Source organism: Scleropages formosus, chromosome 20, assembly GCF_900964775.1.
Source record: "Scleropages formosus chromosome 20, fSclFor1.1, whole genome shotgun sequence".
Classification (NCBI taxonomy): Eukaryota; Metazoa; Chordata; class Actinopteri; order Osteoglossiformes; family Osteoglossidae; genus Scleropages; species Scleropages formosus.
In genome coordinates this window covers 23660638-23676561 of record NC_041825.1, presented here as the reverse complement: position 1 = coordinate 23676561, position 15924 = coordinate 23660638, and the positions used below count along the sequence as shown (strand labels likewise).

The window sequence follows — 15924 nt, the reverse complement described above, 5'->3', positions numbered from 1 at the left end:
TATGATGGTCACATTAGGACACTGAGTCGGTTTCGGTGTCACCAGATTACATTTACATGTATTCATTTAGCAGACACTTCTCCAAAGCCACGTGCATCTCATAGAAAATACAATGTGTTCATTACGTTAGAAAGAGACACTTAGATGCAGACGTGTGATTCGTAAGTACAGTTAGTTTCTTTCCACCATATGAACCATTGTTCGTCACACAAGTAGCTGCATAAAGGTTTATCAAAATAATTGACAATTGCTAATCACATTCCTAATCTTTTTTTCTTTTTAAATAAACGTTTACATTACATAACAGGAGTAGCTGTGTGAAGGGTTATCCATTGTGTATCAGGTATGATCTCAAAGTTATAGTGCATGAACATTTAAACCTTACATGAACTTAGAGATCATGGGAGAAGTGAGTCTGGAAGAGGTGAGTTTTAGGACCCTTTTTAAATGTGGAGAGAGATTCAGCAGTTCTGAGTGAGAGGGGGAGATCAATCCACCACAACAGAGCTGGATCCGAGAACCTCGGTGCTTTGCTTTTCCTGCGCGGGACCACCAAGCGGACAGATGTGGAAGAGGGAAGAGCATAGCAGTCTGCTTTGGGTGTAGCGGATGATCAAGTCAAGTGTTGTAGCTACTGCTGGGAGCAGTTCCACTGATGCTTTTGGAGGCCATAACCAGGATCTTAAATCTGATTACAACCTTCAGATTACAGCAGCTCTCTCTCTGCTGCTCCACAAGATGGTTTCTAGGTCCATCAGAAGGTATGTTCTTCACTGATCAGATTGTTTTTGTGCGTACGGTAGCCTCGAATCCTGAAGTGCCGCTTCAGCATTTGAGGCTACCGTACACACAAAAGCATTCTGGGGAAAAAAGTAGTAGAAATTACATCCAAAGCTCTTACACCATAACGAACACATGACTCTGGGCAGGCGAGATATGGCAAGCCTCTATTAAAATTACAGGTGGTCCCCGATTTACAATGGTTCGACTTACAATTTTTCAACTTTACAATAGCGAGCTGGCGATAGATATTCAGTTGAAGCCGAACTTCGAATTTTGAATTTTGATTTTTCCTGGGCAAGCAATATGCGGTGCGATCCGCATTTCCCATTCTGTCATGCAGAACTGTGTATTAGGTGTACTAAATGTGTTTTCGATGTACAATATGTTCATAACCCCATCGTAAGTCAGGGACTACCTGTAATTCATTCATTCATTTACAAATCTCTGCAAGACACCCTTTCTAAGAATACATAAGTCAGTTTTTGGAAAATATGGCTATTGAGCCACTGGTGGTATGTACAGATCTCCAGATGCTTCTATGTTTTTGAAGACAAAAATAACCATTTTCGCTGTAACACAACTGCGTCTTCAAATGTTCACAACTCTCCTGGGCTCCATGGTGATGTCCAGTGTGCAGCTCAGTGTCTCATCAGTGACTTATGGGGAAAGTGGGTAGTGCAGTGGTTAAAGTTACTACTTTTGGACCCCAAGGTCACAGGTTCAAATCCCATCTCTGGCTGTAGTACCCTTGCATCTATTAATTTATAAATTATTAATGATTTGTACTTACAAATAATTATTTGTATTTACTCAATGTAGGATAAGTACCCTGCTATATTACTCCAGTAAAATAACCCAGCTGTATAAATGGGTAAATAATTGTAACTTTAACATTGTAAGTCACTTTGGAGAGAAGTATTATCCAAGTGGGGGGGTGCGGTGGCGCAGTGGGTTGGACCGCAGTCCTGCTGTCCAGTGGGTCTGGGGTTCAAGTCCCGCTTGGGGTACCTTGCGACGGACTGGCGTCCCGTCCTGGGTGTGTCCCCTTCCCCCTCCGGCCTTACGCCCTGTGTTGCCGGGTAGGCTCCGGTTCCCCGTGACCCTGTAAGGAACAAGCGGTTCTGATAATGTGTGTGTGTGTGTATTATCCAAGTGAATAATTGTCAATATCAGAGCTAAGAACAAGAACTGCAGGTCGGGCTGCAGGGGGCGCAGTACAGCACTCAGTCCACGGGGGGGCGCTGCGCTCACTGCTGCGGTCAGGAAGCGTGATTATGTAAGATGCTGATTGTTATTCAAGCATCCGCACTGGTTACAGTGAAATCGCTCTCTAATGGCTGTTTTCCGGTATGCAGTCCTTCGTGGAGTATACATGGTTTTATCTGGAGTCACGCTTTTCATGTTTTATGGCAAATCATTTATTTTGTACAATATTTAGCCATAGTTATAAATAGTTTAGCTATACTTGGCTAGAGTATTTCTATGTGTCTCAGCTACGGTTAGCTACCGTTATAATGCCACAAACACGAGATATTTAGTCGTGTCTGTCCAGCGCTTTTTTAAAAGAAAAAAAATAAAAAAAAAAATACGGTTCCTAATTTCAGGAAATAATTTCCGCGCAGCACACAGCAGTAAAGTAACGCAAAAAAAAAAAAAAAAACTTGCGTCTGACATGCTTTATTCTCATTGGATTAATGTAGGGTCGTACTGGGTATTACTATTGGATTCTGCTTCTGTCCATCAAGGAGAAGCCAATCGCAGCGGAGCAAATTTCACCCGGAAGTACTCGGGTGAGAAGGGCGAGCTGGGCGGGTGTTCAACCTGAGTGGTTTTTTTTTTCTTAGGGAGCGGTGGAGCTGCCTGGGTACGGAGATGCTGTCGACTTAGTGTTTCTTCGGTGTTAACATCGTCTGTTTGACTGAACTCGGCGGGACCTGCTGGTCTGCGCGTGGCGAGATGGCGAGGACACACCCATAAACCTTCCCCCCGTAGCAGCACCGCCCGGTTGGACTCGGTCGGTGTCTCTCTCTGTCTCTCTGTACCGCCAGAGAGGCGGAGCTCGCGAGGTGCGTGAAAAAATAGTGAAGGAGAAGCGCTCGAGTTTGTCTGCGAATGTGGGGGGTGAGTGGGGGGGGGGGCAACAACGACCACCAGTGTCCAGGTGTCCATCTGTTCTGCTGTCTTAAGTGTGTGAGTGTGAGTGTGTGTGTGTGTGTGTGTGTGTGTGTGAGAGTGTGTGTGTGTGTGTGTGTGTGTGTGTGTGTGTGTGTGTGAGAGTGTGTGTGTGTGTGTGTGTGTGTGTGTGAGTGTGTGTGTGTGTGTGTGTGTGTGTGTGTGTGTGTGTGATGTTCAGGCAGGACGTGGAGTGTGAGGTGGGGGGGGGGATCAGGGTGGTACAGAGTGTGTTTGACCAGAGAACAACAACCAGAATGAGCAGGATCACTGACTGCTTGGTGTGTGTGTGTGTGTGTGTGTGTGTGTGTGTCTCTGTGTGTGTGAAATGACACCCAAAGAACCAGGTGCTGGATCTCCTTTTCTGGAGCTGGCAAGTAACCTATTGAAAGGGTTTGTAAGTTGAAGGTTGTTGGTTCAAGCCCCACTTAACAGTTAACCGCTACCCCTGCGGTAGACTTATACCGCACTACCGCAGTAAACCGTTTACCCCTTTACCACAGCTGCGTAAATGGGTCAAACGCTGTCGCTCTGGTTAAAAACATCAGCTGGGTACTGGATTCTAATAATTTTACCGTGTAAGTTCAGCGTAAGCCCCCTTTTTGAGGAGTGCTGCGGCAGGAGCAGGGCTGAACCAGCAACCTTCCGATTTTGACAGCAGCTCTCACCAGGACACTAATAACTGTAACAACAATGATGGTTATTATTATAATAGTATGGGTGATGAGCTGACAAGTGCCAGTGATTTTATCCTTCCAACTGTAGATCAGCCAAGTCTCTTAATGCTTCTCATTGCAGTTTGTGACATCAGACATTTTTGAGGTCACAACCCATCCAAAACTTTTTTTTTTTCTTCTTTGCAGAAAATATGTACCTCATTTCCATTTGGAGTTGATGTAATGGGCTCCAGTTAAGCTTTTCGCGTGTCCACCCTCATACAGCCGCTGTGTGCTGAGGAAAGTGACTCATACGGTGGCTAGAGATAAATTCCGAGAGAAGAAAAATGCAGAATTGGTGCCGTGCAGGAAAGAGGAAACTGTGGTCATCAACTGTGGGGAGTGAGTGTCCTTTAGTGATGATAGGAGAAGGACCTGAAAATAACACTTAGAAGGGCATCTGAATATATCATTTGTGTGTTTTTGAGAACATTATTAATTTAGCTGATGCTTTTGTCTAAAACAATTTACATTGTACTTAGTTATTTATCCCTTTATACAACTGGGTAATTTTACTAGAGCGATTTAGGGTAAGTATGTTGCTCAGGGGTACTGCAGCTGGATGTGGGACTTGAACCTGTGACCTTTAAGGTCCAAAGACAGCAGCTCTAACCACTACACTACACTATCAGCTTCCTGTATCATTCATACCTGTACGCGTGTCTTATTCCTAAACACTTCACTTCCACTGAAATATTTAGCGATGCGGACAAGACACGTCTGTCTTTGATTCCATTTAACAAAACCGTTTTCCCACCTCTCTTGTGTGTTTGTCAGGTTTTAATCGCTGTCGGCTTGAAGAGCTAGAGTTGTGCACCAGGCCTTTCGTAGCTTTATGCCCCTTCCTTTCCTGTTTTCATTATGTCATCCGCTGATGTTAGTGTGTGCCTTACGTGTGTGTGTGTTTTCATCTGCTGCCACTCACTGTTTACATGTATTCATTTAGCACACGCTGTTCTCCGAAGCGACGTACATCCCGTAGAAAATACAGTGTGTTTATCACGTTAGGAGAAAGGGAGACATAGTTGTGGATGTGTGATTCTTAAGTAAAGTTAGTTTCCTTCACCATATGCACTGAAGTTCATCACACAAGTAGGTGTAAAAAGCTTTACCCAAAATATCAACGATTTCCGGTTACCATGAAATGACCTCAGTGAAGACATCTGAACGTGGAAGACTCAAGGGCATTATGATATATTATATTATAATATCTATTCGTTGGCAGCAACCACTTGTCTCGAGCGGCGTTTACGGCGAGCTGGAGCCTTACCCAGCAACACGGCACATGGCCGAAGGGGGAGGGGACACACCCCGGACGGGACGCCAGTCTGTCGCAAGGCGCCCCAAGCAGGACTCGAACCCCAGACCCGTCACACCACCACACCCCCCTATATATTGTATTGTATTGTTAAACCCTTGTGACTCGGGGGGTGTAATATGCTTTGCGGTGGGGTGAAGGTCCAGCAGCTCGTGGCTCCCTGCTTATTTTTTTTCTGGAGTTCATCTTAATGCCTGAAAAGCAATTCATTTCTCGGTGTTAGGTCTGTTCCTTTGCAGTCGTGCTGAGCAAGGTACTTACCCTAAATGGATATAGTAAAAATGATCCTGCTGTATAAATGGGTAAATCATTGTAAAGGTATGCAAGACTCTAAGCCATGTTGCAGAGAGGCATCGTTTAAAGAATGGCTCGTAATTATTGGAGCTGTACATGCAGTGAGAAGCTTGTCTTGTCGCTGCTTAATGAATGCAGTGTGTTCAGTTTACTGGCCCCTATTGACAAAGGTCGTATCATTTGAAGCATGTAGAGCAAATACAAATAATCTGTTTACTTTTAAAAATGAATAAGCAAGCGGATAATACTTGATTGTTAGTCTGGTGGACTTTTTTTTCCCCCCCGTCTTCCACTCTTTTTAGTACAGGTTTATTTTCCTTTTTTTGTCCCTTGGAATGGACACAGCAGGCTGATTGTCACTGAGCGAGTAATCCAGGTACCATGGTGATCTCTCGCTGTGTCCATATCTCGCCGTCTCACATGCACTCTTGTCTTGAATCAGTCTCTCTTGGGCTGAGAAAGAGGTCAGCTGGAAGAATGTCACCTTCTGAACGTTTAGGTTTCGGTCGCATTTTTCTGCCCATATGTAAACACATGCGATCATTAGCAGTGACACTTCCTCAGGCCTGTTTGGCACCACATTCACTTTTACAAGGCGACCGTGTAGGGCATGGTGGCCTAAGAACTTTTTTGACGGTGTTCTCCAAGATCCGCTCGGGCACGTAGAGGCAGGTCAGGAAGAATTCCAAGAACCTTGCAGCCTGCTTTCCTGGAACTGTATCGTGCCGTCTTGCAAGAAACATCTTTCCCGGAAATGTTTCTGTCTGGCGCTTTGTCTGCTCTCGGCAAAGGGGGCTGGATGGACACACCTAGCTCAGAAGTGAGGGGGTCTGCGCGGTGCAGTTGCAAGCAGGTCCATTTTAGATGGAAAGGGCTGATGTGGGCTTCATCCCTCGTCGCGCAGAGCAGAACACCTCGGACATGCTAAAGAGCCTCATGGCGACATATTTCTGTCACACGGCCACTGTTTGCACTTGATGCCACTCCAAGTGCATGATGTCACTGGGGATCTGAGGGCACAATAGATGTTGCCCCCCCCTTTTTCCACACGTATTCCATGTTACATAGTCCCATGCAAGATCCAGTGAACAAAGCCATGTCATCTTTAGGTTTTTTCTGGAGAAGGGAAGAAGGAGAAGGTTAGCATTTTGCCCACATGGTGTCCAGAAAGAGCTGATGGAGGATATGAAAGTGGAAATCACTCCCCCCCCCCCCCCCCCAGTTGTTCGTACTGCTTTCCACTTGGCTGACCTGTTGATAGAACCAGCTGAAAGATCCGGGAGTTTGACTCGTCCTCCTTATTGGTCAATTGACAACAGTTTGCCCACTGTGGTTATTTTTAAAACCAGTGCAGCAAGTATATGGTAAGAAAGAGGACCATAAGAAATAATGTGTGAAATCTGTAAGGCTGAGCTTTGAGGAACTTGGAGGATGGATATCAAATCTGTTAGATGCGTTTTATTGAAACCAGTGTCTTTCAGAAAAGTGTCAAGTCGGAATAATGACTCTGAGATGTTCACTGGGGCTGTAATGTTCTCCAGAGCCTCAGAAACATTCTGGAAGTTATCATGCATCTTGGTCTAGGTACTCCTCCTGGTTGTGGAATTGCGGCTCTGCCCACGCTCCTCTTTCCGTTGTCAAGCCCCTCCACCTTTGCACACCCCTGCTCATTCGCTTTACTGCCCCAGTCAGTAAAGTGGTACCGGTGACACTTATCACAGTAGGTATTCTTTACAGTCTGACTGCACTCCTCTTATCGCTGTTGATTCCATTTTCGATGTTTGTCTTTGATAGCTGGTCTCGCCAGGTTGTGCAGCAATGATGCTGGCCATGGGTTAGTTCTCAGCAGCCACAGGTATAGTTGTGCTGTTACTGCTCTTGAGAACTTTTTCTTTTTTTTTTCCCCCTCTCTCCTACGTTTCAAATCTTGAGGAAGACACTGCTGTACCAGCCATGGAAGTTTTGGGTACAAAGCAGCAGCAGGAAAACCTGGATTCCTGCAGAGCTTGTTTTGCCTGCAGCCTGATTTCCCCCTTTGATATTTATAGAAGTGTTTGCTTTCCCCTCTGGTCACAGCTCAGGATCTGCACTGGTAATGAAGGTATTGAGCGTTGCGTAACCCAGGTGCCGCCTCCTTCGGACGCGTTCAAACACGACTGCATCTCCTCGCGGTTCAGTCCGTAGACCGTGAGCTGCGGAGAGAGAAGGCCGTATGCTCTCCTAACCCCACCGAGAGATTAGCAGGAAAATACACACACACGCGCGTTGTCTGAAACCGCTTGTCCCAAGCGGGGTCGCGGCGAGCCGGAGCCTAACCGGGCAACACAGGGCGTAAGGCTGGTGGGGGAGGGGACACACCCAGGACGGGACGCCAGTCCATCACAAGACACCCCAAGCGGGACCTGAACCTCAGACCCACCAGAGAGCAGGCCCTGGCCAAACCCACTGTGCTACCGCATCCCCCTCAGCAGGAAAATAGATTTGTGATAAACTCGCTGTTCTGCTTTGTTTTGTGCTGAAGGTGGTGGCAGTCATGCACAGGGCAGTGGTGCTGCTGCTGGTAGCTTTGCTTCTTCATAGTGCCTGGGCCGTGGGTTCAAATCTAGCTCTGTTTGTGCACAGTTTGCATGTTCTCCCTGTGTCACATGAGGATCCTCCCACAGTCCAAGGACATGGGTTCCAGGTGAATTGTTGACTTAAATTACCCTTAGCATGTATGTATGAGAGAGATTGTCTGGTGATGAACTAGCATCCTGCCCAGGCTGCCTCACAGCCAGTGCTTTCAGGAGAGGTACTGGACCACCATGACCCTACACTGGACAAGCAGCTATTGATAACTGATGGGTGGTGGCACTCTCTTGAACTCATGTTTTGACTTGAGGACAGTTACTCTAAGTGTGTTATGGTTGCCCCACTGGGACACGCTGCTGTGTTTCTTGGAATCTGATTGGTTGTCATGAGCGTTTTCGCATAGTATGGCTGCAACACACACGGTGGTTTAGTGGTTTCAAGAGTCTGACTGATTGGCACGGCACATTTTGGCGTTCAACGTGAAGACAACAGGAGCTTCTGCCTGCATTGGTTGTGGCTGTGTTGCCATGGAAACAGCCTGGTCGCTTAGCATCCGCGTGTCCCCATTACCCCATTAGAGCTCCAGGAATGCAGTAGGCGGGTGTGTGGGTTGGGGTGGGCGGAGGTATGTGGGTGTCAGAGTTTGTAGCTGACGGGCTTAGCAAGCTGCAGCATGCATGCACACACAGGGGCCCGCTAAGAGTGTATCTGGGCAGGGTGTTCAACTCGACCCAGGGAGCCCTTCGCCACCCCCTTCAGCCGCATCTGCTCCCCCCACAGTTCACAACTAGGCTGCCCAGCCAAACACCTCTTTAGCCCCCCTTCTTTTGAAATGCTGGAAGATTTAACACATGCTGCAATTCAACGATCTCGTGTTTGAGTAATTTTAATCATTTGCTGCCCCGTACAGCGTGGGCCTTAACACAAAACCGTAATTATTATTGATCAATGTTAACGTTTCAGGATGCTTTCCTTGGCATTCCCTCCACAGGTGTGACTGTCACCTCTTCCCTCTCGCCCTGGCGGCGCCGGAGCCACCGAAAGGGGAGGAGCCGAGCACCAGCAGCACAATGGCTCCCACGGCGCCTGGCTCCGCCCCCAGCCCACAGAGTGAGGCTGTGACCAATGAGCTGCAGGAGCTGTCACTCCAGGCCGGCCCCACGCTGCTGCCTCTGCGAGAGAGGAAAAATGGTGAGTGGGCACCTGGACAGTTTTGGCAGGGACTGACCCGCTGTCAAACTCCTACATGCATGTCAAGGCTGACTGTCCATGCCGTCACCTTCCTGATCGCTCCGTCTTCCTTATTCTTAGTCCATGCCGCAGCTACCCAGTGTCGCAAATTTTCGGTAAATTTTGCAGCAGGTGGCGTAGGGGTTAGGGACACTTCGCACTCAAAAGATCCAGGACTGAATCCTAGCCCCTGCTATAGTAGCATAGATTGAGGTTCTAACCCTTAATTTGTACAAATGAGACAGCTGTATACGTTTATATTTATTCATTTACCTGGTGCTTTTCTCCAAAGAGACTTACAGTGCTAGTCTACCCACAATTAAATAATGGTAAATACCCATTTATACAGCTGGGTAATTTTACTGGACCAATTGAGGGTAAGTACCTTGCTCAAGGGTACTATAGCTGGAGTTGGGATTTGAACCTGCAACAGCTCTAACCACTATGCTACCAGCTGTCCTCAGGTAGTATAAAAGGATAAAGCGGCTTAGCGTACAAAACTCGCGTTGTAAGTTGCTTTGGACCAAGGCGTCAGATTAATAAAGGTTAATTTACATAACAGTATATTTATCTGCATTTCTCATATGAATTTAGTGTTTAAACGATTTAAATGTTATCAAATTTAGTTAAAATCCTCTTACGTAAACACAGCCACTGGTAGGAAATAAATAAGTGTCAGGGGTGTGACTGAAACACTGTATGATGGGCACAGCCAAAAATGGAATCTCAGCCTTGGGGCACCAATACACTGTCATTTGTGATTCATTTATTTATTCATTCCTGTCAAGGCTACCTACATCACCCAAGTAACTGTGGCACAAAAAAATGTGTTTAAGTAGGATTTGTCTCTTGACCCACAATACACTAATTTCTGTCAAGTTAAACGTATATCATCTGGCTGTAAGTGGGCAGAATGTGAGTGAAGAGCAGCAGTAACCGCGCTGTTCGCAGTTCGCATGTCGAGCTGCGTGGTTGGGTGTGTTCGCATCTCTCTAATGTCCGCCAGCTGTTGGGTTAACATGGCTTCGTTCGTCCCTTATGCCCTCGAAGGTGTGGCTTTGTTTACTGGGTGGTTAATGAGCCATGTAGGTCAGGTCCTCATCGGAAAGCTTCATATTGTTTGAAATCAGTTTTAGAAATCATATTTTAATATGTGTTTGTACTTGTGTGTTTGATATATACTGTATCTTTTGATTGGTCTGGGCTGTGGGTTCGGATATAGTTTTAAATCTGTTCGTGTGGAGCTCCCTGTGTGGCTTTCTACCGGGAGCTCTGATTTCCTCCCACAGTCCCAAAACATCGGTGAACCGGTTACTCCAATGTTGTTGTCACCTTTCAGTCTGAGGGTATGAACATTCCTGGTTCACATTCCCACTCATGCTGCAGGACCCCTGGGAAGTCCTTAGACATTTAACACAGTTAGAATAATTTGCTGTGTAAGTGGTTAAATCAGTGTAAAGGTGGTAATGTGGTTATCTAACATTGTGAATCACCTTGAAATCACAATACTTAATAATGATAGCTCTGTGTGTGCTGTTTTCACTGGGTGTGCGGTATGTTGCGCTGCTTTCTGTGTGTGAGGATTTCGCACTGGCTGAGATCTGAGATGAATGGGTGTGTCTCCTGCGCACAGACCCGGAGTGTCAGGTCTACATGTTTTCTTTTGTGTTGTTTTCCTCCTTTGTAACGGTCGTTTACCATTAAGTGAAAAAGTGCGGAAGCACCGTCAGCCTCCTCCTTCCAGTAAAAAGTCTTGTACAACATGGAGCGTAACAAGCGGCCATCAGAAAAATAGTCACGGCAGAAAATTGATTATTTAGACTGCTTCAGATTACTCCCACGGTTTGTTCAGGATGAATCGTGCTGCAGCACTTTAGCGGGCTTTGTGTGTTTTGGGTCGAAAAACTCGCGTGAGAACTTCCAAGTGGTTTGGCAGCGAACTGCTGCGTCCTGGGTTCGAGTGTCGCTCTGCATGCCTCCAGGAGGCCTAAGGAATAGTGTCCCTCTAGGGCGGGTGAAATGTTTGAGACCGTGACCCGATTATTAGTGACGCGTAGAGGTGCCCGCACGACTGCAGGTGGATTCGGGCCAATAGGGCCCTCTTCCAAGCCTGCTGTGTCACCTGATGAAAAGCAGCAGGTGGCATAGTGTTCACGTGGAGCAAGGTATGTGACCTGTCTCGTCTTCCACGTTTTAAGACGTGGTTCTTGTTTCAGTGGCGACATAAGGAGCCTGAGCGCCCCTCACTTCGTGCCCACATCTACATGGTGCAGCGGCCAAAGCCGTTCCCTTGCAGTCAAAGGAGCCGGGTTTGAATCTCGCCTCCTGCCGCAGTACCGTTGAGCAAGGCACTTACCCAAACTGATAAGGTAAAAATGATCCAGCTGTATAAGTGGATTAATCAATGTAAGAAGTTTAGTAAACAAATCTGGAGAGAAGTGTCAGTTAAATGAAAATGTGAAAATGTTTAAGAAAACGGGAACAGTAAACACTTGAGAGGGGAGGAAAAAATTTTTTATAGTAAAGGAGAAGTCACTGCAGACTGAATGCAGCCAAACTGTGTAGCAGAGTGCAAAAGCGCTGCTTAGAGAATTGAATCACCAGCAATGTGGAGCTGGTGTGCTGGTCAGTTTATCGCAGGTGAGTAAATAGGTGATCTCAGTCTGGGACGGAAGGGAGTGCGACTCACGTGAATGATTGATTCATAGGTTTATGGGTGGAGAGGAAAGGAATTAGCAGAGATGTTTCTGCCTCCGTTAGTAAGAGGTGTGACATCAAGGACCATCAGGGGAGTGTTTGGACAGACCCTGATGTTTCAGTCATTGATGCATTGTTTATCTGATGCTTTTATCGAAGCAGTTAATATTTACATGAATGCGTTTTACAGACGCTTTTGTCCAAAGCAGTGTAATCCGGAGTAAAAAAAGCATTAATTTCACAAGAGAAGAGCTTTAGACAGACACGTGATTTTGAAGCACAGTTTCTCTGATACCAGTACATTGCACAGTAGCTCCCTGTGGAATCCACGGTCAGGTTGCAAATAAAGAGGCGATCGTGACAGATGATGTGATCCAAATTTATGGAGATCAGGAGAGAAGTGCATCCAAAATCCAATCCAATCCAAATCCAATGCAGCAGTTCTGAGGGATGGAGGGAGGGAGTTGATTCCACCACACTTGACACTTTATTAGTGGGACCACCAAGTGGTCAGAGGTGGAGGAGCACAAGGCTTTTGTGTGGGTGTAGGAATGATCGGGTCCTGTCGGTATCAGGGAGCAGACGCTGGCCGTCCGATAGGCTGTATCCGGAGTGCTCAGTTTGAAAGATGCAGCTACAGGAAGCTGATGGAGAGAGATGAGCAGGAGAGGGATGTGGGAATTCGCAGGCAGGTCCAGAGCAGCTCGTGCAGCGGCAGTTTGAACACAATGACACCAAGATGGCATTTCACTGCTTCTGTTCAGGTTAAGGACCTGGGGTTTGAACTGGAAACCTACAGGTTACAAGGCTGCATCCTTCAGCTGCTGACACAGAGCAGTGGTCTTCCCCATCTTTTTGCCCTCTGCCTGTAACACTTGTCCTCAGCTCGTTCCAGGAGACGGCTGTGTATAATGTGAGATCCCGTTCAACGTTCCAGAAAATGTTCTAAAAAGTTTCCCTCTGTGCGTCCCATGGACCCACTCTGCCAGCTGTGGATGGGGGAGTTGCGTACGGACTTCTCCACACTATATGACCAGCAGGCCACCCCTGCAGAAAGTGAAGTTGGTTTTAAAGAAAGTGTGTTGAAATTTGAGAAAGAGAAGTCTGTAGCGCTGGCAGCAGGGGCATGTCGGAAAGACGGGGTTGCATAACTCCACAGGAAGGAGGGAGGGAGATGGGCTCTTAGTGCTCAGGGGCCAAAGGTGACCTGGAATGCAGTGCAGAGCCTGTGATTTACCATGTAGGTTTACTCTAGTTGGGTCAGAGAAGGAAGAGCGAGCGCGAGAGTATGACAGAGAGAGAAAGGGGGGGTGACAGATCCTGGGCCCAGATATGAAGGATAATTTCTAAACTTTCAAGGACCAGGAGAATAGTAGGTGTTGCCAGAATTGAACAAAAGGCAGAAGTACATTCTTGTCCAAGGAGCAATAAAGAAACGCGCGCGCACGCACTCGCGCACACACACGCAGGGCGTCGGGCGTGCACACACAAGCAGGCATGCTGCTTTGGGACGGCAGGACTTGGGCGGAAGCATAGCGCCCGGTCGCACCCTGACGGACTGTAACAGTCATCCTCGTCCTCCTCGTCAGTGCTGGTGCAGGTCACAGGGATTGCTGTCCACTCCTGGACCAGGTGCGCTTCTCATTTCTCTCGCCACAAGCTGCTCACTTTTTCCTCCCCTGCTGCTTGGATCATGGACTGTTGTACTTGTTGAGAATCCCTTTGCTTCTTTCCAGCGCGAGGGACATGGCCATTCATTCAGGTACCGTCTGCTGCACTTCCTCACGGTCACTTTTGTGTTGTGTGTGTGTGTTTTACTCCTCTCTCAGTGAGCCTTTATGTGTGCTGGTTGTAGTACTGAGTGATTTTGATTTTGTTGTGTAAATGTGTACCGTGGCGGACTGGCGTCCCATCCGGGGTGTACCCTGTCTCACGACTGCCGCGACCCTCTCGAATAAGAGGTTATTAGTATTGGCTGAAAGGGATGTAAATATTTACAGTATATAGCCGTGCTGTGTTGAACTCTGAGGTGTTCAGCAGAGTACAGGAAAAGAAACACGCTATCGTCATGCTGTTGGACTCTATCCGCGGAGTGTTCTGTCCCACTTTTAGGGCAGATTACTTTGTGGCTTGAGTCACTTAGTTCAGAACCGCTTTCAGCTCAGAGCCAAAAGAGCGTCAGCGCATTTGTTCCGACACACCTGTAAGTGCACCTGCATAGCTGCGTGTGACGCTAGCGTCCTTCCGAGACCCGCTTTGGACTTGCAGACACGGACAGGGTTGATGTGGCACAGGACACTCGGGAGGGCGAGGGTGGGTGTGGCTCCTTATCCAAAGAGGGGGGCGGGAGGAGGGAGGCTGAGAGACCGTGGTCGAGTCAGGGTGGGGGAGTTTGATAATGTGTCCAATGCATCATGGGAGGCTGTTGTGTGCTAATGAATGCTGATGACCCTGTAAACCAATGATGGTTCCTTGCCTTGCAATGTGAAAGTCCTGGGTTTGAATCTCTGCATTTGCCCCAATACAGCTGGTCAAGGTACTTGCGTGCAGCTGTAACAATTACCGAGCTGTGTAAGTGGGAGTAGTTTGGAAAATCATGCACTAAACGAATAATAAGCAGTTTTCCCGTGGAGCAAAAGCCGTGGTTTGACGACAAAACGGTTGGTCTGCAAACAGCCGTGTGAGGCTGGGGGTTAGGAGACGGTGATGGCCACTGTAAAGCGAGGTGCTGATGCTCTCTCACTGCTTTCAGTGGCATTGCTCAACAGCGCATTTCTATAGAGGAATTTGCACCCGGGTCTCTCAGATGGGGCTTAACCCCACAGCGCGGAGCACAAACAAGACCGTTTTTGCACAGGTGAAGAGGACCTTTTGATGGAGACACCGTAGTTTAAATAGTCAAGTTGCATTCCCTGTGACACCAGTGAACGGCAACACCTGGGCCATATACGCAGGATCGCACATGCTGGAACGCATTCCACACGCATTACACACATGCAGAGCAGAGAAGCACACCGCATGCTCAGTAGACGTACAGAAATGTAGAAATAACACCCAGTGCAGAGGCACTGCACACATAACCTCAAAAAAAAAAAAAAAAAAAAACCCACATGCGTACGACACAGTCGCAAATGTACAAAGAGAGATCTTGGACAGGACCCCTCTGTGCGTGTGTGTGTGTGCATGTGTGTGTGGACAAGGAGCCCTAGGCATGTCTCAGTGCTTCTTATGTAACAGTGTGGGGGTGGGGGACTCCCCCAGCTCAGGCTCCAGCTTTAGCAGGCTCACACAGGCCCAGTGTGGTGGGCTGCTCTCTGAACAGATAAGACATCCAGCAGGAACCCGGCAGTGGACCCCGCAGACACCATGTGCGGAACACACGGGAGGCAGCTAAAGGCTAGCACAGACGTGTGTATATTTCAGCAGGCACATGTGGATTTACTGCAGTAGTTTCCAGACACTTCCCAGCACCGCTCTGGACCGGTCAAAGTCTGGAGTGTGTGGGCAGCTTATAGCTGCGTGTGCAGTGGCTCTGGGGATCCAGCAGTGACACGCGGGGCTGGATTAGTGGTGCCAGCTGCTTGCTCCCTGCTCTGTGGGCTCAGACCTCACCCTGCCTGTGATATAGCGCTATGGATCAGTGACTCGCTCTGAGCCCCAACGGTTACCTGTCAAGCTCCTCTCTTCACGAGTTCCGTGTCTCGGTGCATGTTTGTCCCCCGACTCGCGCTTCAGGAAGAGGCAGTGATTAGCAGGAGCAGCTACCTGCCTGCATCTGTGAAGGAATGCCCTCGAACCGCAGCCTTGTTGGGTCTGTTTAACAGACGAGATGGACATAGGTGAGCTGATTATCTAGCGCCACTCCTGACTTTGGACATACTGGGTGAAAAATTTGACCCCGTGGGGAAAATGCGACATTTCCAATTGAGCGAAGTGGCTGCGCAACCCCATTCGGTGTGTGGGGTGATCACATTTCACAGGTTCTTCTCAGGTTTGGAGGAGCATAGATGTCTGCAGGTTTTAGTTCTAGATCCTGTCCCGTTAACCGCTTCCACACCTTTCTGGGCCAGGAAGGACTCGGTGAGCAGGAGTGGTGGAAAGCGTGTGAGCTAACAGACAGGGGAAGAGCAGAGATTTGTGTGA

The 15924-nt window shown here is 47.8% G+C and overlaps 1 protein-coding gene across 7 annotated transcripts in view; it reads left to right on the top strand.

The window, feature by feature from the left end:
- The first annotated feature begins 2111 nt into the window (after window positions 1-2111).
- LOC108938849 (myocardin-related transcription factor A-like) overlaps window positions 2112-15924 on the top strand; it is a 29866-nt gene continuing 16053 nt past the window's right edge. For 2 of the 7 annotated variants that reach the window (XM_018759805.2, XM_018759806.2), the window contains exons 1-2: window positions 2588-2849; window positions 8846-9045. In XM_018759805.2, coding sequence (XP_018615321.1) covers window positions 8925-9045 — 121 coding nt within the window. In that variant the 5' untranslated portion in view covers window positions 2588-2849; window positions 8846-8924. Of the gene's footprint in view, window positions 2131-2587; window positions 2850-2887; window positions 2905-3894; window positions 4014-8845; window positions 9046-13268; window positions 13414-13467; window positions 13544-15924 lie in introns of those variants that run through there. The other 5 variants (XM_018759803.2, XM_018759804.2, XM_018759808.2 and 2 more) reach the window with 5 other exon arrangements.